The following is a 24,043-nucleotide window of genomic DNA, read 5'->3' on the forward strand; positions in this document are numbered from 1 at the left end:
TCGGCAGCATATTCTGCAGCTAAAAATCAGTAAAAAAAGTTCGTATAAATGTATGTCCTAAAATGCTAAGTTTCGAAGATACAGGGTGTAGAAGTTTCATTTTTATTTCGATTGTTTCTAAATAATTTCTGAAGGAACGTCAGTATTTCGCTAAAAATTGGTGTCTGGGTGTTCTTAGACATGAGAAATTTGATTTTGATATCAATATGACTCCTACTAGTAGAGGGCGCCACCTACATGTGTTTTAACTGTTTTGAAGCGTAATAACTATTTGTCCGTACCTGTATAAAACCACCGAGGGAAAAAATATACATCTCTGTGATATTCTACGTAAAAAATATCTCTTTATAAAAATCGCTACGAGCAACCGTTCTTAAGATATTTAGATTGGAAATAGTAATTACATGTCATTATTGACGAAAAAATAAACACGTTGAGTAGATAGTTATTTCAGTGAAATAATAACTATTGGGATTTTTTTTTTAAATTAATCATAAATATTTCTGCAAAGAATGATGATAAAACAGTTTCTGTTGAACATTTGACACAAAAACTTTTCAAATTTATGATTTGAGTCTAATATCTATTTAGTCAACATATGTTTAATTTATGTCAATGATGACAGGTATTGATAATTTCTATTCTAAATATCTCGAAAACCATTACCCGTAGCGGTTTTTAGCAAGGGAACTTTTTCACGTAAAAAACGTCGTAAATGTATATTTTTTTACTCAGTAGTTTTATACAGGTACAGACGAAAAGTTATTACTCTTCAAACCAGTTAAAAATATGTAGGTGGCGCCCTCTACTAGTAGGAGTCATATTGACATCAAAATCAAATTTCTCATGTCAAAAAACTTCCAGGCACCAATTTTCATCCAAATATTGACGTTACTTCAGAAATTATTTGGAAAAAAATCAAAATAAAAATGAAACTTCTACACCCTGTATCTCCGAAACTAAACATTTTAGGAACGAACTTTTTTACTTATATTTATCTGCAGAATATGCTGCCGAAGTTTCCGGAATACAGTTCGAACCACCCTGTATATAATACTCTTATAAAATAATATTTTATGCTTATATAATAAACATTATTAATCACATATTAATACATTTAATAACAAAACTTTAAAATAAAATATTTACTTGATTTTATGTAAAAAGGCACTGCATTAGAGCCTTATTTTATCTATACAATGTATTTTATTAATAGTCTTCTGAAATAACTTAACCATGAACGTATTTATTAACATTCTTGGTGCTAATAGAATTTTTCTAATTGCCGTGTTTATCTTCTCTAACTTTTCTTGGTCAGATAGTAGACGTACTTTTCATGATCAGATTGTAGCGTACCTGTTTTATACAATAACTGTGAATACTGTGATTTTCCGGAAATACTATTAATCTTAGTTATCCGGAATTACATTTTTCTCAAAATAATTTTTCCCCACCTTCTTCCACATGTAAAAAACAGGCCATTAATGATTTAACAAATCAAACATAATATAAACTCACTTTGAAATGTTTTGAAATCACATTCATAGCTTAAGAGAAGTTCTCTGAAAAAAAACAGCATTTACGATTTTCCATCATTTTTCGGCGCGTACAAAAACATTTTATTATAGTTACTGGTAAATGTTATCCAACAATGGAACAATTATTTTTTTTAGCATTATTGGAAATAGTTTAAATGCAAATTTAATTTAAAATCAAAAATAAAATAAAACAATAACAACAATAACATAATAAGTAAACAATGTCATTTTCACATTGAATAAACAGCAATGCTGCCAACATCATAAAATTTACCATGTTTATTTCGAGACGAAAAACAGCCAATCATATTGGCAATCATATACGTCACCGCGGCGCACGTAAGTGTGAAATTCAAACTTTTATCCCATTTTTTGGCATAATATTAAGTTTTATATAAAAAAGGCTAAGTAGCAAGTACTAATTAGGTTGAAATTTGCATAATTACGTGGAAATTGAAAAACATGAAACATGCCCATTCCTTTTAGAGTTATGAAAGATTAAATAATCTAAAAATTCATTGAAAAAATAATCCGGTCCTGATTAAAGTAACAAACATTCCACTTTCAAATTCAGAATTTTTTACAAGTCCTAAAAATGTACTACTAATATTAAGAAAGACTATAGCTTTCAATATGTATAATTTATTATTATAATTTATAATTTATTTATTGCGATGGGAGACCATCTAAAAATAAAAAACCGGCAATTACTTTAGATTCTGTTGAAACATGTCTGAGATTTCCACTAGTATTTCAAAGTTATTGCTCCTTCAAATGTAATTAATGGCTATCTTTTACTCGTTTTGCAAGGATATTCGTCCTAATTTTATTTCGTAAAACAAAACGGACAGTCAATTATGTTTAATCTGGTTGAAAAATTAAGATCTTCTTTTATTACTTATTGCATTTGCTTCCCGACTAAATCAATATTTAATGATGGTGTAAAATGTGGTGTCTTATTGTCAGAAATATTCACATGTTGCTACTTTTCAATATTTAAATATCATCTGCACATATTCAAATCAATTGGGATATAAAAACGGTTATAAAATGAACTATTTTTTTTACTTTACTTAATTTATTACTAGTAATTACTAATTAATTTAATATTGTGCAATGTGTTCATAAATTTGTTATTAATATGAAACATTAAATGTACCGGTGGCCAAAATACAAAGTTTTCTTCGTAGATTTATATATTAACATTGAAAATGTTTCTGTTATCCTATATAAGGGAGCCCAAATCGAATTAAAATGCTACATTTGCCACACCATAACGTCATATATACAAGGGTATAGGAAATCTCGGCGCAGCGGCGGCAGTCGGCCAGCGCGCGCAAAAACCATTACATCGCTAATTGTTTATTGATATATCTTTATTAGTTTAAAAGCAAAAAATATGGGGTTTGCTTTGATACCTTGTCAAGACATAAGCGAAACTTTTAAATTGTTTCTTTTTTTTCATTTAGGCCTTCGTTTTTCGTTAAATGAAAGTTATATTAAAAAAAATCTATTTTTTAACCAAAATTTTCGCATGATTGAAATGATTATTCATGTTTAAAGTTTTTTGGTCATAAGCGCTAATGGAAATGTTTTTTGTAAATAATTATAAAAAATTACTCCCTACGAAGACTTTATTGTGTACTGGATCAAAAAATAAGTATTTGTTTTTCTCTATACGGTGGTATTAATATATCGATTTTTGATGATAGTGCCTTTTTACCCGGTCTAATTTTGTACTACTTTCGGAATAATAAGGGTCCCCATATCATGTACTGCAAATGTACTGTACTTCCATCCCTGAAAAATTCAGCTTGTGACACCGAAGTGAGAGGTAACGTCAAAATAAGCTTTAATCTACCTACATCATAGGTAGGTGTAGGTACTCTAGGTATATTCTACCTAGACAGTAGCTGAACTAGCTGACAGTAGTAATTAATTTGTTATCCGATAAGTAGTTGTCATTATATAAGTTTAATCATCTTATACCTCCTATAACGGTAGGTTTTGGATTTTTCCTGATTGGTTTGTTAAACAAAAATATACTGGGCATATAAATGTCTGTTACAGGTTAATTCGTTAAAGAAATATGTTACACACATATTATTTTAATAATAATAGTATAATAGTAATGGCTATATTATGTTATAACACATACATATGTATTGAATGTACTTATTTTAACCAATGCATTGTTTTGTTTTTTTTAATCTCACAAATAAGAAATGTTTTATAGTTTTTATTATAAAAAACAGTGATTATACAATTTATTTACACCCCTTACACTGTTTTCTGTAAGGGGTGTAACCAGGAGTATATTTCGTAACCTCTTACGATATAAGAGGGCCCCCCCCCCACAAAGTGTTTTATTACTTAATGCTTAAAATTAATAACATATTTGTACATAAAATAAAATAGATTAGAAAGTCAATTAATTAATATTGACGTAATTACTAAATAAGTACAAAATTTTTTTTCTAATTATTTTAGTGTATTTTTAGTCACCTAATTATAAAGGAGGGATATCCAGCCATTGCATTATTTTACTCACAAATAAATGTTTTATGGTTTTTATTATAAAACAACGATTAATTTATTATACACCCCTTAACCCATACACTCCAAGGAGGATATTTCGTGACCCCTTATTTAAAGTGGACAAGCTTTATTAGTCAATGTTTTAATTACCCAGCGTCTTTAATAAAAATCTAATGTAATTTTTCATAGAAATGATCTGACATAAAAATCAAATTTTATCAAAAACTTTTGATTATCTACAAGGAGTAAACCGCTGACAAATGTCTGTATACTAATGCCAAAGTAATGCCAAAATACAAATTAAATAACAAAATTTCTCATATAATGCCCCACTAATGCCAAGCTGATTCCAATATAATACCACTAATACCACGAATAATATGTAACACATTTGTTTCACGAATTAACCTGTAACAATACTGGTAGGTACGTGCACAGATTTTTTCCTAGGTAACTTAAAAGTCGTTAAAAAGTCTAATTATATTTAAAGAAGATATAATTCCAACAAATTACATTATAAGGCCAATAATGCACAAGTAATACCATTAAAATTTTAGCGTTTTTAACTTGTGTAACATATTTCTTTAACGAATTAACCTGTAACAATAGTAGTAGGTACGCGCACAGATTTTTTCGCTAGGTAACTTTTTAAGCCGTTAAACAGGCCTATAAAAGTTATAACAACATAGGTAACTAATATTTATAATTTAATTCGAGTTTTAATCTCAAATAATAAATGATTTTACTGGTGTATTTGTGAAGTGTTCATTATTAAAAGTAGATATTCTTCAAGTTATGCGAAGTAATAAGTAATGTTTCCGGTGAGACCGCGTATATGTCACCGGATTCTGGTTAGTATAAAGACTTTTTCTATAGAAAGAGTTTTTTCTATATTTTCCTTTCAAAATAAGACTAATTTTTTCTTATTCTTTTAAATATTACAGTGTTTCTTTTTCCTTAAATGTTATACTTAATTTTCGCTTAAAATTAAAAAATCACAAATGGAGGAAAATATACGTTATTGAATAAAGTTTATACAAATCACTTTACCATAACAAAAAAGTAAAAACATGTCATGGCGGAAGATATTCAGGTGGCATTTCACACATTTATCTATTAAAATCGAGATTAAAATAATAAACTTGCGTAACATGTTATACACGAGATAGAAAGTTTACTTATTCAGTCAACTTATACCTATGCGCAGATGAGCGTCTTCAAGACTCTTCCTTCGGCCAGGGTCACGACGCCGCCGAAGAGGAATCGGCCTACGTTTGGCTAAACAGGCTGGACACGGTGGAGTACGATATTGGCGAGTCTGAATATTTATAAAAATTTGCAAAGTAAAATATGTTGGAAAAATAATTAATCCATACATAAAATCCATACTTATAATAAATCCATACATAAAAACTCAAAGGGTTTTTTTGTTGCATCCATCCCGCCGAAACCGCTTTACCAATCTTGATGATTCTTTTTTTAAATGAAAGGTATATATGTGTAGATTTGTTATGAAGTATTTTTATAGTGCTTAATGGCTATTTCTTTGTGTAAAACGACTAAATACTAAAACATACCTGAAAAACACCTACACACAATACCTCCAGAAATAAATTATTTGTCATTGTCAGTGGTGTGTCAGTTAGATTATATATTACGTCAGGGGCGGGAAAGTGAAATAGCAAAAGCGGTTCCACCGTTTCCACGGAAATTTCAAATAAAATAGTTCCAGCCTCAGGCGCTAGGTGGTAGTGCAATTAATTTTTAGGTTAAGAAGTTGCTACTAGTTATTGCCAGATGGCGTTAAATAAGAATTTTTTTGTAGTTTCCATAGTTTCCGACGGCCATTGTCATACTATTGTCAAATTCTCAAAAAATATTATCGTTGTCATAGCGCCAATCATAATCATAATATTATCAAATGATTATCAAAAAGTTTTTCAAACTATAATTTGTTATATGTGTTTTAATTAGACAATTCCTTTTGTTTGTGGCCCTAAAAATATAATGTAAGTCTTTTATTTTTGCCATCATTTAAGTACCTATTTATATTGACTCCATTTAAGAGAAGTACTGAACAAATAGAGAACAGTAAAAACGTTACCAAACGTGTGAAATAAACAGAGAATCTGTGCACATTGCTAAAAGACTTGAAAGAGTATCCAGCAGATTCGTCGCGGTCGAGCCAATGCATGATACAAAGAAAACAAGGTATGATCGATAGCGGCTCCAAATTCGTTCAGTTCGCGCATATCACCTGTGACGTCACTATGCCATAAAAAATCAATATTGTTCAATTTCCACTAATAAAAAAGACATAAAATAAGGAAGAATTTGGACATAACCTAAAAGTTATGTCAAATCATTGATTTTCACATGGGAAAAGTAATTTTCACATTTAGTATGTGTCATTGAAATTGGCGCGCGGAGTGTGCCGACCAATGGTGTCGATATCACATATGACGTAGTAACCAACCTGCGCAATATCATACCTTGTTTTCTTTGTATCATGGACCCAATCAGTACTTAAAATTCTAGAGATGTATGTAGATCATCCGTTCAGCTGTACGATTTAATAACGTCTCGTGATACATTATTTGTTTATTTATTAACGAGTCGTTGTCATTTTCCTTATAGCCTGTAAATTTTTAAGTGCAATTTAGAAACACTTGCACTTTGGTAAAAATAAGTGGAATTGAGTTGGTGTTTGACAGTGGTCGCGCTATTAGAAGTCTGAATTCAAAAATTGATATCTCGAAATCCATTATAAGTAATTATTGGTTGTAGTTTTTCTCAAAAACTTTCTTAATATTTCTGCTATATTTTCTTCGCACACAGTATGTGAAAATGTTTACAAATAAAATACTTACAGGACTGCTGAAAATTGCTATGCACTAAAAGTAAATGGACTGTTTTTTTTAAATTTTTGAATGAAAAAAAAACAAGGGTATCGAATTTTTGCTCATTTAAACATCTTGTAAAAGATTCGAACTTCAAAATAAAAAAAAGTTTCAATATCTAAACTGGTTCTTGAGTTATCGCGTGTTATGTTTTAAAAAGTTGAGTTTTTAAATTATCGGGATTACTACCGTTTTCTCGTTATAAAAATATGGGTACCCTAACGATATCCTTATAATTTCATTTCAGATGCTCAGAAACATATCTAATGATTTTATCTACTTATCATTTCGAAAACAGTCTGTTAGAATTAAGCGGTTTGCGATCGTGATTTTACTTTACTTGATAGGGAAAGACGTATCGGAGAAATGTGGAGAATAACACCTCAACAGCACACCGTTGCATTTCTTTCGCTCCGACTTAATAAAATCCTTATGCGATTTACTTCCACAAATGTGTTGATACCGACCATGTGTATATACCGACTCAAAAGTAAGGGTTGCCAGGACGGTATGCCATTCTATTCAGAATTTCATTTTTTATGAAATAAAGTAAAAAATATACCGAAAGTCCCTTTTAAAAATCAAAAGTTGTAATCGATTTTGGCGAAATGGGAAGTGACCGAAACTAACTGAATACAATCAATCTTCATTTCTGTCGCATACTAACATACTAAATTTCGTTTTTATTTGGAAAAAAATGGCGCCGGGGGGGGGCACGTATAGTCGCCCATACTAAAATATGTTAATAAAAAGTTGGTAGGCAGTTCCTTTAGTTTCAAAGTAAAGGAATTTTTCCGATTTTGGTCCGCGGTTGTTTCCCCTATCCGCCACCTGCGGTCGCGTCCGATGAGAGTTTGGAGTTCTCCACACGAATTTTCTCAAAAAAGGACTACGGAAACACGGAATATCTCAAAAACTGCGACTTTGACTGATTTTGATGTTATTACAAATTTAGTTGCAAATATTATTCCTAATCTAAAATTTAAAACCGCGTTTCGCTAGCTACTGTAATTTTGGAGTTACGATTTTTTTAAATTTTTAACTCTCTCCCATACCCCTTACCAACACCACTACCAAAACTAATGGCCAGATTCTCGGGTGCCACAGTATTTTTGTGCTAAATTTGGTTAAAATCGGTTTAGCGGTTTTTGAGTTATCGTGTTACAGACGGACAGACAGACAGACAGACACCATGAAAATATTTTGTATTTAGGTCATTTATGACTCAAATAAATAATTTTGAGTGAAATTAATTTTTTTTTGCCGATCGTAATAGTCTACCATACCTGTTGGTATGGTCGGCTAAAAATAAAAATGTTATACGGAAAAGCCACATTTGGCAAACACCCGATAGTGGTACTGATATGTTTAGTGTCCATCAATTTTAAATCCGGTGGAATTTTACAAAAAGAATAAATATTTCCATTTTTAAGATTCTTTTTTTCTAGTAAAACATTATAGGCCTATCTAGATTTCCTAGAGCAAATAATAGATGGGCCAAGCGAAAGATAGCCGCAAAGGGGATTTGTAAGTGCTGATAGCTAACGTGTTCATCATTAATGAAAAACGGTTTCGTCAGAGTGGGACTTTGAAAGGTATAAGGGCCAAAATGTCACGTGCATCTGTTTTGTTAATATTAATTTATACTTTAACATAAAATATATTAAATACTGTCAAAAGTTTAGTAATGAAATATTTATGATTTTTCAAATGTTCCAATTTAATTTGCTTTATTATTTTCTTTTCTATTATATTTATAAATATATTATGTGTTTTGGTAGAGTAAAGTGGTATCACTTATTATTCCATCGTCCTTCTCTGTAGAGAAAATTTCTAACCATTCACTGTGCTTATTTAGATAACTGTTTTCAATTATGAAAGGACCTATTTTTAAAAAAAAAATTGAAACAAATTTCCCTATCAGATGAAGTTATAAACAAATCTACAAACAAATCAAGTTTTTTTAGGTATGGAAGTATTCTTACTATTGCTAATATAGTGTTTTTACAGATTTTAATTACAATCAGGAAGCATTTGCCATACTTAAAAAGTATCTATAATATCCTGACGAGTTATGTTTTGTCAAGTTGGACATGTATGTACCTGCAACGTTGCTTAAGTTTATTAAATTATAATATTTCATTACAAATAAAACTTTATCACAATACTCTAACAAATTGAGCTAAGGTAATGACAAGTTTTTAAAAACAATTTTTTTTGTATATTTATTGTGGGAATTGCAAGGAAAACTTCAAGAATTTTACGATCTCATTCCAACGCTATCCCTCCTGTACTATATTTAGCCATTCTCTAGATAGGTAATAACTACCAAATTGGTCTTTAGGAAGGAACGTAAAGAGTGGAATTTGATATTTAATTGATAAAACGTATTACTGTGCTTTCAAACCTCTAAGACAATAACCTCAAAATTTGACAAAATTATAATTTTAACTGAAAAAAGGGATTGTTAAAGTATTGTAATGGTCATAATGTTGTATTGCCACTGTCAGTTATGATGTATGATTTAAAAAAAAACGAAAATATATGAGACGTCAAGTTGCAAAACGCGCCTTATCCACTAAAAAATGGCCTGATGACATATATAGTCACTAGTGGACCCTGAAATCTACAAATATATAGTTCTAAACTGCAGCAAAAATGGCCTATTTCTATATAAAATTTACTACAAATTACTTTACTGCAGCAAAATCCTTCTTCACTTATATTTGCTTTGTATTTATTGAATTATTTTGGATTATAATAAATTATTTTTGTGTTGTTTCTCCTTGAAAATATTTTTGGACACGTTTTTTGTAAAATAGCTCTTCAAATTTTTGCTAAAACTCTTTTTATTATCTGGAAGCAGTATTTGACTCTGGAACAGTATCTGACACTCTTAGCAGATTGTACGAAAAATACTTAAACCCTAATAGAAGATAAATTTAGCCCCCATGAGATTGAAGAACAAGCCGGGTTTATGGCAGGCCGCTCATGTATTGATAATATCTTTCCAATAACTCGCTAATTGAGAAAAAGACGGCAACAAATAACGACCAAATTCACCTCCTGTTTGTGGACCTTAGTAACGCTTATGATACGCTACCAATTAAGAAACTATGGGAAGTTCTCGAAAAAAGCCCAATAAATATAACTCTAATAAAAGCAGTACAGCAACTTTACTGCAATTGTTCCGCAAAAATTAAAATAGGCCTAACTCTATCTGAAGTATTCCAATAACAAAAGGTATAAAACAGGGGTGTTGCCCGTCCTCAACTTTATTTAAAACCTACCTATCAAAAGCTTTTAAGCACTGGCGCAAGAAGTGTTCTCAGATGGGAATATCTATTAATGACAACCTTTCTCTGTATACTCTGCCATCTCGCCGATGACCAGATATTAATGACCTAAGACAACGAGAATCTAGAATATATGACTAGAAAAGAATACGAAAAATGGAGACTGGAACTAAACAAGAAAAAGATATTATACATGTGTGTTGGTGGCGAGTTGGGAGACCTTATTAGATAACAATATAAAAATGGAAGCCTGCGAAGAAATATATGTATTTAAGGGTAAAAATCGCAAGCAAAGGGAGATTCGAAAAGAAAATTACAGAACGGATTGGTAAAGGCAGAAAGGTGATTGGAGCGCTAAACTCGGTGCTTTGGTCTAGGGATATCTCGGATCACAGAAAAACTGATCTATAACGCTATCCTGAAAAGCAGAAATGTTATATGGCTCTCAGGTATGGCAGCTATACGAAAGACATAAAAAGAAGTTGTTGTCGACCGAAATGGACTTCTGGTGAACATCAGCCCGAATCTCCCGTTTAGACAGAACTACCAAGCAGAGTGAGGGAATATCAAAGCAAGTGTGGCAGTGGACACTTACAGACAGACGTAAACGAGGACGACCTAAACTTTTCTGGAATCAAGGAATAGACAGAGCCATGCCAGAAAGTAACTTACTACCAGAATATTTTTATACCAGCGACGAAGGACGCTATAAAAACTGGATAAACACATCTGGAAACAATGTTTTTGGGATAAAACGGGTTTTGCCCAACTTGACGCCTAATCTAATACAAATATACAAACGAAATACATTTACATAGAAATTTTGGAAGTTAATGAAAGGCATGTGAATTTTCATTTCAACATTTTCTACTTCATTTGTTACTACATGATGTGTTTTGGTAGAACATGGTATATTTTCGTCTAACAGCATTCTGTCTTCTGAAAACTGTAGGGGACCACTTTTGATGTACAGGGTGTCCCAGGCTGAGCGTGCATTAGAGGTTCTTAGAGAACTAACTAATATCTATATTGGCATTTTTTTGCACATTTTCACAGCGAGATCTATCGATTAAAAATATTTTCAATATGGCGGCACTTCCGGGAATACCGGTAGGTGACAATAACTTACTTATTTCAAATGGGTACCCCCATTTTTTATTACATACTTAAATTCTCTGTAAAATTTTATGATTTTTGATATAAAACACTCTATACATATTATTCTTTCTGAGAAAAAAAAAGTATCTAAAATGGAAAAAACTGCCTGTCAAAAAAAGTTGTGATCAAATTCAAACTCTGTGATATGAAGATTGTGATAACTACAGCCACTGTGACATAAAGAGAAGACAAACATGTGGCTATCTATTTCAAAAATTAAATTATTCTAATGTCAAATAGTATTGGCCGTCGCTGTCAAGAAATTGAGCGATTAAAGTATGATCAAAAATCATTTATTCATACTTTCATACTTTTTGATTATACATGTTCATATACATAAAATAAATAATTTTTAAGTTATTTTAGTTTTAGTATTATTGCATAATATATTTTTTTCTGATTTTCTCTAGCTTCCGTTGACATTAAGTATCAAACAATCAGACAATTTATTTCCTTCGATCTGAAAACTAATTATTCGAATTTCATATATTATAAATACTGCTCCGTAAAACTTTATAAAGTGTATTTATAAAAATATATTGCAATATATTCGCACTTTAGAAATATCTAATAGTGGATATTTTTAATAATATACCGTATAATCGAAAAAAATGGCGCAAAGTTGGCTTGGAAATACAATCGATGACATATTGATTTTTTAAATGTCACAATATGATATCGCCAGATATATCATTTGACATCACTTGACGTTTAAAGTTTTTAAAACTAAATATTAACTAACTTAATAACAATTTGTTTTATGTACGGGAACATGTATAATCAAAATGTAACGAATTGAACCCTTTTCACTAGCAGAATAAAAAAATGGGGATTCCATTTGAAAAAATGATTTATGATAATTTTTTAATTGTTCAATTCCATGACAGCTACGGCCAATATTATTTGACATTTGAACAATTTAATTGTTGGTTGAAATAGATATATCTTTAACATGTTTTCTCTTTATGCCACAGTGGCTGTGGTAATCACCAAATTTGACGTTTAGGCTATAAAATTTCTTTTGACAGGTAGTTTTTTTTCTCCAAAAATTTTAAATATTTCTTTTTCTTAAAAACGGTTAATGTTAGATATGGAGTGTTTGATATGAAAATTCATAAAATTTTACAGAAAATTTAAATATACATATAATAAAAAAGGAGGTATCGGTTTAAAATAAGAAAGTTGCATATTGAATATATTTGAAAATAAGCATATTGAATATATTTTTAATCGATAAATCTCGTTGTGAAACAATGCTATGCAAAAAATCTCCGATATAGATATTGTAGTTCTCTAGAAATTCTAATACACGCTCAGCCTGGGACACACTGTATATCGTCAGTTTTTTATATGTATAAGATCTCCAGATTTAATTTGTTTTTTTAATAGACAATTTTATCTTAGTAGATCAAAAATATTAAATATAATGTGATGAAAGTTTTATTAAATATCAATTAAACATGTTTCCTCTTATCGCTAGTTCATTTTTATTCTTTTTTTTTAGATCGAGAATACTGGTATGAACAGGCACGAATAGCTCTACGCAAACGATTACAGTATGCTACTGACCGAAGGCCGCATGCAAAAAATGTCATTCTATTTGTCGGTGATGGAATGGGTGTGGCTACGACAACAGCAGCTCGTATACTAAGAGGTCAAAGATTAGGCAAAACTGGAGAAGATCATGAACTGGCATGGGATACGTTTCCAGCGGTTGCACTTGCAAAGGTAATTTTAATAAAGTATCTTTTATTAGCAAATATTAAAATTTCGAATATCTAACGACATTTAAGTTGAAAAAGTAATAAATTAAAAAAATAGTTTTTTGCGTGTAAGAAATAGTTTTTTACATGTAACAAATAGTTTTTTACGTGCAACAGATAGTTTTTACACATAAAAAATAGTTTTTTACGTGCAACAAATAGTTTTATACATGTTAAAATATTTTTTTACGAGTAACAAACAGTATTATACGCGTAAAATAATAAAAAAAATAATAAACTAGTTTTTAATAATTAGAGTCACTTTCACAAAATTTTTATTAAAATATCAATATTTTTGATAAACATGTGTGCTGTCCTTACCAATTTTTCGATCGTTACTGATGATTTGGTAATCATGACTTCAATACTCTCGCAGTTAGCTTTTTCAAGAACCGATACGTTTGAGACATGATGGAACCATTTTATTTTTAAGACTTGTTTAAGATCTCTGTTGCAACTTATTTAATGCGTTCGTGTATCGGCGGTCCGACACCCAGGTTTCGCTTCCATATCACATGGTGGGAATTATTAGTGCTCGGTACTGCAAGTTTTGTTTTGTGCTTAAGTCATGATTATAAAAAACCCTGTCTTTTAATTTCCAGAATTCTCTTGAGGCATTCCTGTGCTGAATTTCACAGTCGATATTGGCCTTTTCCGAAATCAAACTGCCTAGGTAATTGAATTCCGCTTCATATTCCAATAGTTCTTCTCTGATTTTTATAGCAATGTAGTGATCTTCTGGGGGAGTGCACATTATTTTAGTTTTATCGATTTAGTCTTCTCCGATTTTTATAGCCTTGTAGTGATCTTCCGGGGGAGTGCACATTATTTTAGTTTTATCAAGGCGCAGGTATCATCGACCAGGTTTTATTGACGCCCATCATCGATGCCCAGGTATATGTGTTCAACATTTCTTGCAATTGCTGTAACGTAGTTGCAAATAGAACAGTCAACTAGATCAGCGTATTGAAGTTCTGTGATAAATTTTGTACGTGTTTTTGCCCTGCGTCTTTTTATGTTGAACAGACCGCCTGTCGTATCTGTATCTAATGCCCAAACCTCTCTCCTGCAGTTTGCTGTCCACTATAATGGAGAGCGCTACCATGAATATGTTGAATAGGAGAGGCGCTAAGACAAATCCCTGCCTAACTCCTGTGTTTATTATAAAGGGCTCGCTCAGTGATCCATGATGTGAAACTCTTGACTTGTTGTTGTGATGGAGGCTTTTACACGCTGACAGAAATTTGTCGGGTACTCCGAACTTTTTCCTAATTGCCCAAAGCGCATCTCTGTTCACAGAGTCGAAAGCTTTTGTTTGATTTGGTTAGGTTAGGTTACTCTTTTACTTTTTCCTGTACTTGGCGGATGGAGAATATGGAATCGACGGTACCGCGGTTGGGGCGAAAATCCGTTTGGGATTCTGGGAAGATTTTTTTCTATATGTGGGTGCAGGCGGTTTGACATATATTTTGTAAGAATTTTTCCTCCGATAGCCAGTAGTGAAATTCTCCGGTAGTTTCCGCAGTCTGATGCAGGTCCTTTGTTCTTAAATATATTCACTATATTCGCGTTGCAAAAGTCCTGAGGTACCTCTCCACTTTCCCATATGAGATCGAAGAGAGCTTTAAGATGGAATAAGTTCTTTACTTGCACACTTATAGATTTCCGCCGGAATCGCGTCACAGCCACCTGATTTGTTATTTTTAAGCTGTTTTATGGAGTCCTTTATTTCCTGTTCTGTTATTGGGATATCCAATACATCGAGGCTGTTATACTGAGGTAGTGTGTTGAGTTCTTCCATATAGAAAATTATAAGAAATCTAAACTACTCCAAAACTTTCTTACTGGGAACATGAGCACAATTTGACTACAGCTCGTTTGACACGCAGACATGTTATATAGTTGTGTTTATGTTATTAATTCTGTTTAGCATTTATGAATACGGATTTTTTTTTCAAAACACGATATAACTTATTCGATACTCAATTTGAAAAAAATAAAGAAAATGTGGTATTCAAAATTTTGCATCTTACATGTATTATTTTAAACTTTTCTGCAATTTGCATATTTTTACAAAAAAATAAGTTAACTGGGTGTAGTTTAAATCTTTACCTAATAATTTTCGTCATTTTTCAGAGTAATGCTTAAATATTTTAGAATAATTTAAAAATGAAACTAGCATATCAACTATAAGTTTATTTCTGTTTACTTCCGAATATTATTTTGCAGGAGGACCTAATTAGTTTCAGAAAAACCTCCTTATTCTATTTAGACCGTGAGAAATCTTATGTTTTCGCATTTTTTTTATTCCATAATGGCCATACTAACGATAATGATTTCAAAAACGATCTCGCCTTAGCAGTTAAGCCCTCATTTTCCCAAACAGTCGGTTCTTGCAGTATGTTTTTGTGGTCTCTGGCTTTTTTTCATTTCCAAACCCATACGATTTATTTTAAAATGAATATATACTATTGTGACTCTTAAAACAAATTTCTATAGCAGAAAAAAAGGGCTGTTAAATACCACTTTAGCTTAATATAAAAATGAACAATGTTTAGGTTGTGAGGTAAATAAGCTTTAATAGCTTATTTAAAAATTAATAAACTTATTTAGTGTTTTAGTATTTCAGGATTATAGTATCAATAGCCTTTATTTATTTTGCTTACACAACGTTTCGGTCAGAAGTATCACTAACTGTTATCAAGTATGAACTCAATTATTCACACTTATACGTTATCAGGTGTGAGTTCCCACTTGATAACGGTCAGTGATACTTCTGAACAAAACGTTGTGTAAGCAAAATAAATAAGACAAAATAAAGACAATACGTGTCCGAAATTCTTTTAGTTTCAATACTGAAACATTGTCTACCATATTCAAAATAATATCAATAATTGCACTGTAATATAATTTTCTAAAAACAACAAAAGACAGTAAGCTATTAATAACGTTAAAAACAATTTTATAGTAGTTAATTAAATAATTTGTAAAATTAAAGCCACTTGCTGGTATATAGTATTTACAGGGTGGCCCATCGAAAACGTTCCGCAAGGCATAACGGCCAGGGTATTTTTTATTTCAAAAAATCCAAAAACACGTCAATCTTGTTTGTGAGGGGGACAACTTTTGCCCCAAAAATGATTGGAAAATCTTCAACCCTCTAAGCGGGGTGTCATCCCCCAACTTTTTTTCAAATGGAAAGGGGAGTCAAGTGGTACCGCAATGAAAAGAGCTTTCTATTCTCTAGATTTCTCCGCTTCGTTTTTGAAAATCGGTCGAGTCATTGACAAAATATGAAGGATTGAAATTTGAAAAGTTTATTTAAAAATTTATCAGAGTAAATGATAAGGATAAATTCCTTCGACCAATTTGCTATTTTTTTCTTATTATTTCTAGATGTTTACGCATTTTTTCACTTGCCACAAAAGGTTGAACGATCAGCTGCCGTAGTTGCTAGATAGCTGTTCTGTGACTTGTGCGGTGAAGTTCTTCTCAATATCGTTAAACTGACCCACAATAGAATTTCCAAAAATACCAGCCCACACGTTTAATTTCTGAGGGTTTTGTGTGTGCACCTCGTGAAAAACCCTGGGGTTGTCCTCAGCCCAGTACCGACAGTGTACGATTATAAGTGTAGTGTAGTTGTAAGTATAAGTATTGTGCCGATTAACTACACCGTTCAAAAAGAAAGTACACTCATCCGAAAAACACACATTAAATAGGAAATTATTATCATTCGCCACTCGTTCACTCATAGTTCCACAAAATTGCAAACGACGATCAAAATCGTCTTCGTTGAGTTCTTGTACCAACTGAATTTTGTACGGGTGGAACTTGTGTTTTTTTTTAATATCCTTTGGACACTTGTACGATTCACGCCGGTCTCATCGGCTAATTTTCTTGTACTTAGCGTACTATCCATGGCAACTTTCAATTCGAAGTTGGTCAAAGAATGCCTAGAGAAGCTCAACAAATTAGGCAAATAAAATAAAGTCCTCCTACTCTGGGTGCCTGCTCACCAAGGGATAGAAGGCAATGAAAAAGCAAATGATCTAGCTAGAAAATGAGCGAACACTCCACTAACTGGACCGGAACCGTTCTGTTTGCCAAACGAGAACCAACTGAAAGCGGAACTGAAGAATCTGGAAGACTCCATCCGTAACTTGGAATGGGTGTCCTCCAACGGTCTAAGACACTCGAAAAATTTCCTCAGAACTTACGACCGAGAAAATTCAAAGGTTTTCCTTGATTTAAGTAAAAACAATCTTCGGATTGTCACGGGGTTTCTAACACGACACTGTCTCCTCAACGAACACCTCAGTGGTCTGAAACTGAGAAACAACGGTGAATGCAGATTTTGTGGGGAAAATGGGGAAACACCAGAACACCTTATCACTGAGTGCGCCGAGACGACGACCATTCGTGCCATGAACCTTGGTACGTCTGATGTCGAGGATGGAGAGCTGGCCTCTGTGGAGCCGCCTCAGATACTGGCTTTTGTTAAAGCCCTGAGACTGTATGATGAGTTATAACTCGTTATAACCCAAAAAAGGGGAACACACAACAGATCTATAAGGTCGCGGTGATTAACTCCCCTCCTAAACATTCTACACTCTACATCCATGGCAACTTGGCCCAATACAAAATACCTCCATAGCTTCATTTACTACAGGATTTTCCCTCTGCTTCTTTTTATTCATAACGGAACCAGTTTCGCGAAATTTTGTTACTAACTCGCGAACAATTTTGCCATAAAGGCGAAATAAAGGTGTTTGTCAGGATAGCGTTGAATATGTGCGCAACCCGATACGTTCATTATTTCTAAAATAAAGTTCGATTCTGTGCACTTTTTCTGCAAGTGAGTACACCATAATTATTGTTAAAAAGTTTAACGATATTGAAAAGAACTTCAACGGACAAGTCACAGAACAGCTATCTAGCAACTAGCGCACCTGATCGTTCAACCTTTTGTGGCAAGTGAAAAAATGCGTAAACATCTAGAAATAATAAGAAAAAAATAGCAAATTGGTCGAAGGAATTTATCCTTATCATTTACTCTGATAAATGTTTAAATAAACTTTTCAAATTTCAATCCTTCATATTTTCTCAATGACTCGACCGATTTTCAATAACGAAGCGGGGAAATATAGAGAATAGAAAGATCTTTTCATTGCGGCGCCACTTGACCCCCCTTCCCATTTGAAAAAAGTTAGGGAATGACACCCCCGCTTAGAGAGTTGAAGATTTTGCAATCATTTTTGGGGCAAAAGTTGTCCCCCTCACAAACAAAATTGACGTGTTTTTGAATTTTCTGAAAAAAAAAGTTACTCTGGCCGTTATGCCTTGCGGAACGTTTTCGATGGGCCACCCTGTATATAATTTGGACCGATTGTTATCTGTTTACTACAAAATTACCTACTGTTTCCTAGTGAATTGTAATCATTGGTGTATCACCAGTTCTTATTATTTCAATATTATGCAAATTATGTACAGAATGCCAAAATTGTTCCGGTAGCTTTATCTGCATTAATACTGATTTATGAAATGGTTTGAATTATTGTTTTTGGCAAATAGTATTATTGCTTAATGAGGAATGCTTTCTGGTGCGTAATACTGCAAAAAATTAGTTAGAATTATTTTAAAGAGACCCGGTATATTCAAAGATAACAGGGGCTCCAGGGATTTAGGGTTATAATAATAAGAAATATTAAAGTAACCTGATCTTTGCGATACTTCTCCTTTTTGACACAGCTGAGATATTTCAGTAGACTGCGCGACGATTTAAAAAACAATAGGTGTCCTCGAGTTTAAATGCTTTTAGACGAGTTCTTTATATTTCTGATATCGACTCTAGGATGACGTTTGACCCTATTTTAATCTGTTTGTTAAGACTTTGCTATTGTTGCTTAAATATTTTATTGTCAGATACTACCGTTATCAGATTATATCAGATACTACCGTTATTACGGATAATGGAAGAATTTCCAAATATTGTCTGTCAAAAAATGCTGCATTATTTTGATGTTATTACATATTTGATTTCTATAATGGGCTTTTTACACTCATAAATAGTTTAGTATCTCAAACTTATTTATTTGTAACACTGTTAAGAAAAGTCGGTATTTTTTAAAATAAGTCTTCTTCTTCCATTTTTTCTTGGATAGGGTTATTCCTGTATAAAACTAACGTCTCTTCGTTGAACTGGATGTCCAACTTTTGTACCATCTTTTTGGTGGCCTACCAGGTGGTCTGGGTGTCTTGGGTATTGTTTGTGTTCCATTTTGCTATTCTATCGTGGTTCAATGACGCCTTCTTGTTCTTTCCCACCTTTTCTTGCACTACCAGTTCCTCTCTGCTGTTGTGGTTTCGCATCCTGTCTCTTAGAGTGACACTGCGTATTGCTGTAAAATAAATATATAAATTGTAACTGAATTCTGTTGTTCTGAGTATTGTCTTTGTTTTTGATGTCTCGGCTGAAGTTTCTCTAGCATAGGTAAGAACTGGTCTAACACAAGTCTTGTATATGCGATCATTACTTTCTCTGAGAGACTACAGTTACCAGATATATTTTCACGCCCATGTAATTAAATTGGGACTCTTGGTTAATTGTTTGGTTGTTAACTACGAGTTTGCATCTAATTCGTTCTTTCGCTGTTACCATTGATTGCGTTTTTCAACGGATATCTGCATGTTGAGAGATTCAGCTTTATTATATTCAGCTTGTTAGTCGGTAAAGGAGTCGCTGTAGGTCATTCTCGTTCTCTGCCATCAGTACTGTATCGTTTGCATAACATACAATTCCGACGGATTTCTGACCCATTCTGTATCCAATGTCCAAGAGTTTCACATCTTTGATCATCTGATCCATAATTATATTAAAGAGAATAGGACTTAGGCTGTCCCCTTGTCTCACGCCGGCAGAGTATAACAGAACGGCAGTCTTCTGTTTTAATTTTGATAGCATTTCCAGTGTTTAGCTGCGTTATTAATCGGCAGTAAGTTTCAGATATATTGTTGTTTCTTAGGATCCTTATGACATCTGTCAGACGAACCCTATCAAATGCCTGCTTCAGATCAACAAAGCACAAAAACAATGGCTTGTTCAACTCCATGGATTTCTCCATATTTGACGCAGTATGAAGATTGCGTTAACCGTTACTAGCTTTTGGCTCTAAAGCCTTGTTGTTCTTTGCTTATGTTTAATTGTTCACTAAGTTTTTGCGTTAATATTTTAGTTAATAAGTTAGCCATAGAGCACAGCAGTGCTATTTCCATTTAATTAAAAGGATCGTCTTTTTTTCCTTTTTTTTTATATGGGGATTGTTATACCTGTTTTCCACTCACTGGGTATCTTGTATTTTATTTATATAATTTCCGGTCCTCCGTACTTGAGATTAATTCATTAGGGATGTTATCGATGCCTGCTGATTTTCTGTTTTTAGTTTGTTAATTCCTTGTATAACCTTTTCCTCTATTATGTTCATTTCCCCCGAAGTTCGGATTCTGGTGTTGTTTCCTTATGGGGTAATATTTCATTTTGTATTGTGTTCTCCTGTTGAGGATGGTATAAATTCTAGAAGTAGTAAAATAAGTAGATAAAATAAATGTCTAAAAAAATTGCGCAATAAATTTAAATCAGCATTAACTTCATTATACATTCTAAGATAAAGCTTCATTCAGAACCTCGCAATAAGTGTAGTAAAATAAATTAGTGGTTTAAAGTAGCGTAGAAGTTTGTTCCTTTAATTTCAATGTAAGTATTCAGAACGTCAAAATTAGTGGTAGTCATTTTCAATTAGTAGAAAAAGTTATCAAACTTTAACTTTTCCACTAATTATACTTCAAAATTTCCGAGAAATGTCATTTTGGCTTTTGATTATCTTCCGTAAAGAGAAAATGTGGTTAGAAATCAAAAGCTGATTGTTTAATAAGCTAAAAATTAGTCTCTATGCATACAGTTGACTACCGCAAGCTGTTGCTAAAATATTCTATTAATTTTAATTGTGTTTTTTAGATATTGTGAGTGATCCTTAACTAAAAAGTATAAAGTGTAATTGAAACCACTAATTAATTCCACTAATTGCGGGGTTCTGAATGAACCTTAAATATTTTAATTAACTCATGAACATTTCAATTTGCACGCGAACCGGGATTATCTCATAAATAAAAAAAAATGTTATAAGGATAAAAATATTATAAGGAATATCTAAAATATATATGAAAGAATGGGGAGAGGTTATCTGTATCATCGATATACAGGGTGGTCCGAATTGTATTCGAAAAACTTTAGCAGCATAATATTCTTTATATAAAAATAAGTAAATAAGTTCCTATAAATGTATGTCATAAAATGCTTCGTTTCGGAGATCCAGGGTGTAGAAATTTTATTTTTATTTCTGGGTTTTCCGAATAATTTCTGAACTAACATCGATATTTGGATGAAAATTATTATTTGATAGATTTTTGACATGATAAATTTGAAAAATTTTTCAATTTTTCAATAAGAATTTCTAGTTTTATTACACTCTAAAAATAGAAGCAGAAAAAATCAATATTGAAGGCTTTCACTGTGAAAGTTAATTTGAAAAAGAGTACAATAGTTTTTATAAACGTTATACTGGCTATAACTAATAATACTCGTATTTTCGCCTTCGTCAATAGAAATTCAGGGTTTATCAATAAATCGGCTCCATTTTTTACTAGTCTCTTATTTTATTTACCTCACTCACAATGGTTTAATATTATTTCATTTTATTTGCGAAAAGTCTGGCAGATGATCTTTAAATTAAAAAGCGGTAAATTAAATGAAAGGGTATTTGGTAGAACGAGTTTTAATTTTAGTGTGCGGAGATAAATATTCGCAAAATGGAGAGTCAAAAATTCATCGGTATTTGATTAAATGAAAACAAGGCATAGTATATTAGTTTTGAATATTTAGATGTTTCAGTTAAACAGTAAAATACTGCAAGAGTAATTCAATATAGTTTATAAAGTATATTTAAAATTTTTAAACAATATATAGATAGATATAGTATAGAAGAGTGTTAATTGAATAATGTTTATTCCCAAAAGCATTTTTTTATTTGATAGTTTTTTGTTTTGTAATTTGAAGGACATGAGCGGATATAAAATGGGAGGCATTTTCTTTTGGATGGTTTATTTGTCCGGGAATGGCTAGCATCATGGACTCGGGCGGTCAGCAGAGCAACAGAACGAGTAAAAAATTTTGTGTACGACATTTAAATGTTCGTTCTCTTAATACCGGTTTCGACGAATTTGTACACTATTTGAATGATTACCGGTTGGATGTATTGGGTCTATCTGAAACTTGGTTGTCATCTAACTATGGAAATGATGCTTTCAATGTTACTGGATATTCTTTTGTTAGAAAGGATAGAGATGGTTGAGGAGGGGGTGTGGCAGTATATATAAAAAAAAACATTTATCATACGAAATTGCTCATTTGGACATTGCTACTAATTCGTGTGAGTTTATAGCCGTCCAGTTAACTATAAAGCAAAGAAAAAGTTTACTTTTCAATGTAAGCCTCCTTCGTCAAATATTGAAGATTTTATTAACTTCCTGGAAAACTTGTTGAGTTCTACTGTGCCATTTTATGATAATGTGATATTTATGGGTGATTTTAATATTAACTTTTTAAAACAGTCTCCTGTAACATTGAAAATATCTAAAATTTTAGAGTCTTTTAATCTTGTACAAGTTATCAACGAACCAACTCGTGATTCGGATGGTGCCTGTAGCCTAACTGATGTAATGATCACAAATAATAATTTTAATTATGATTTCAGTACTTCCGTCCCTGCATCTGAGTCAGTTTCTGATCATTGTTTGATATATGTTATATTTACTCTACAAATATCCCATAGCTCTACGAAATATATTGAATATAGAGATTATAATCATATTAACCAGGAAAATTTTAAGAAAGATGCAATTATGTTACCTTGGGAAAATATTTTTTATATAGCGGATATTAATATTAAAATAAAAATTCTATATAATTACATTTTTTACCTCCTCAATAAACATGCACCGTTGCAAAAGAAGAAAATCGCAGATAAACCATATTTACCCTGGATAACGGATAACATTAAATTATTAATCAAACTTAGAGACAAAGCACATAAAAAATATTTAAAACAACGATCTGAAGCCAAATTACAATATTATCGTCAACTCAGGAATTTCACAAAACATGCTATAGTTAGAGAAAAAATTAGTTATTTTAAGGGTTTATCGGAAAATACTGGTAAAGACTTCTGGAAAGATGCTAAACGACTTAAGTTAACATTTAAATCAAGTCCGGAAGTTCCTGAAAACTTAGCGGATGTAGATAAGCTTAATATTTTTTTTCGAACTGTCAGAATTGCATTAATAGTACATCAAATAAAAAAATAGATTTTTAAAGACAAAATAAGCATGAAAAAATAGGGAAAAATGTTTTAAATTTCAAACTAATAGATGAGGTATCGTTACATCAAATATTAAATTCTATTCGGTCTAATGCTCTCGGTGAAGATGATTTATCAACTAAAGCTCTAAAGCTGTGCATGCCTTACTGTGGTAAAGCGGTAATAAATATAATTAATATTTCTATTTTAGACAATGTCTATCCCGAAATATGGAAAAAGCTAATATTAACACACCTCTGTAAAATTTCCAAACCCTTAAATAACAACGATCTAAAACCCGTGAGTATTTTGCCAGCAATTTCTAAAATTATAGAAAAACATCAATATAATCAAATTGTTTCATTTGTAGATTCAAATAAACTAATACCTGAATGCCAATCTGGTTTTCGTAAGAACAACAGCACTACAACTTGTTTA

At 32.0% G+C, this 24,043-nt stretch overlaps 1 protein-coding gene across 1 annotated transcript in view; it reads left to right on the forward strand.

Moving 5' to 3' along the window:
* The window catches only part of LOC115878887 (alkaline phosphatase-like), an 891,059-nt gene that overhangs the window by 354,878 nt on the left and 512,138 nt on the right, over positions 1-24,043 (forward strand). The window contains exon 3 of the mRNA XM_030895492.1: positions 12,935-13,158. Within this exon, the coding sequence (XP_030751352.1) occupies positions 12,935-13,158 (224 nt within the window). The remainder of the gene's footprint in view (positions 1-12,934; positions 13,159-24,043) is intronic.

This window comes from Sitophilus oryzae, unplaced genomic scaffold (assembly GCF_002938485.1).
Source record: "Sitophilus oryzae breed Bouriz unplaced genomic scaffold, Soryzae_2.0 scaffold_1536_pilon_pilon, whole genome shotgun sequence".
NCBI classification, from domain to species: domain Eukaryota; kingdom Metazoa; phylum Arthropoda; class Insecta; order Coleoptera; family Curculionidae; genus Sitophilus; species Sitophilus oryzae.